At 62.2% G+C, this 645-nt stretch overlaps 1 protein-coding gene across 1 annotated transcript in view; it reads left to right on the forward strand.

Annotated features, from left to right (window-relative positions):
• Positions 1–645, forward strand: part of EMH_0073160 (uncharacterized protein) — a gene marked incomplete at both ends in the record, with an annotated part of 2402 nt that overhangs the window by 1346 nt on the left and 411 nt on the right. The window contains one exon of the mRNA XM_013499293.1: positions 1–643. Coding sequence (XP_013354747.1) covers positions 1–643 — 643 coding nt within the window. The remainder of the gene's footprint in view (positions 644–645) is intronic.

A 645-nucleotide genomic window follows, 5' to 3' on the forward strand; every position in this document is an offset into this window, starting at 1 on the left:
GCTGCTGCTGCTGCTGCTGCTGCGGATGCTGTTCCGGGGACGGCGGGGAGTCTGGGGACAACGCCTGCAAGCACTGCATCATCAGCAGCAGCAGCAGCAGCTACTGCTGCTGCTGCTGCTGCTGCACACACACCGCCCCGGTTTGGGTTTGCAGATGTTGCTACGGCTCCATCTGCTCTCGAGTCTTCTGCTGCTGCTGCTGCTGCAGCAGCAGCAGCAGCAGCAGCAGCAGCAGAGGGCTCACCTGTCTCTCAAGAGACAGGCGGCAGCGCCAGCTCTGCTGCAGCAGACTCAGCCGGCGGCGCGTACATGTATTCTTCGCAGCAGCAGCAGCAGCAACAGCAGCAGCAGCAGCAGCAGCAGCATGGATACAAACACACGAGGGAGGCTGCTGCTGCAGCACAGGCAGCACCACGACACAGCCGCAGCAGACAGCTGCTGCAGCAGCTCGATGCTGCTGGCCGCTATCTGACGCGGCGCTGCTTCTCGCAGCCCTTTGTGCAGCAGCAGCAGCAGCAGCAGCAGCAGCAGGCGCAGCAGCAAGAAGAAAATGCAAAGGGAGACGATATGCTGCAGCAGCAGCAGCAGCAGCAGCAGCAGCAGCAACCTTTCCGCAGCAGCACTATGGTTGATGATGCGGTGCCT

The sequence above is a fragment of the Eimeria mitis genome, genomic scaffold (genome assembly GCF_000499745.2).
Source record: "Eimeria mitis Houghton genomic scaffold, Emh_scaff4184, whole genome shotgun sequence".
In the NCBI taxonomy this organism is placed as follows: Eukaryota; Apicomplexa; class Conoidasida; order Eucoccidiorida; family Eimeriidae; genus Eimeria; species Eimeria mitis.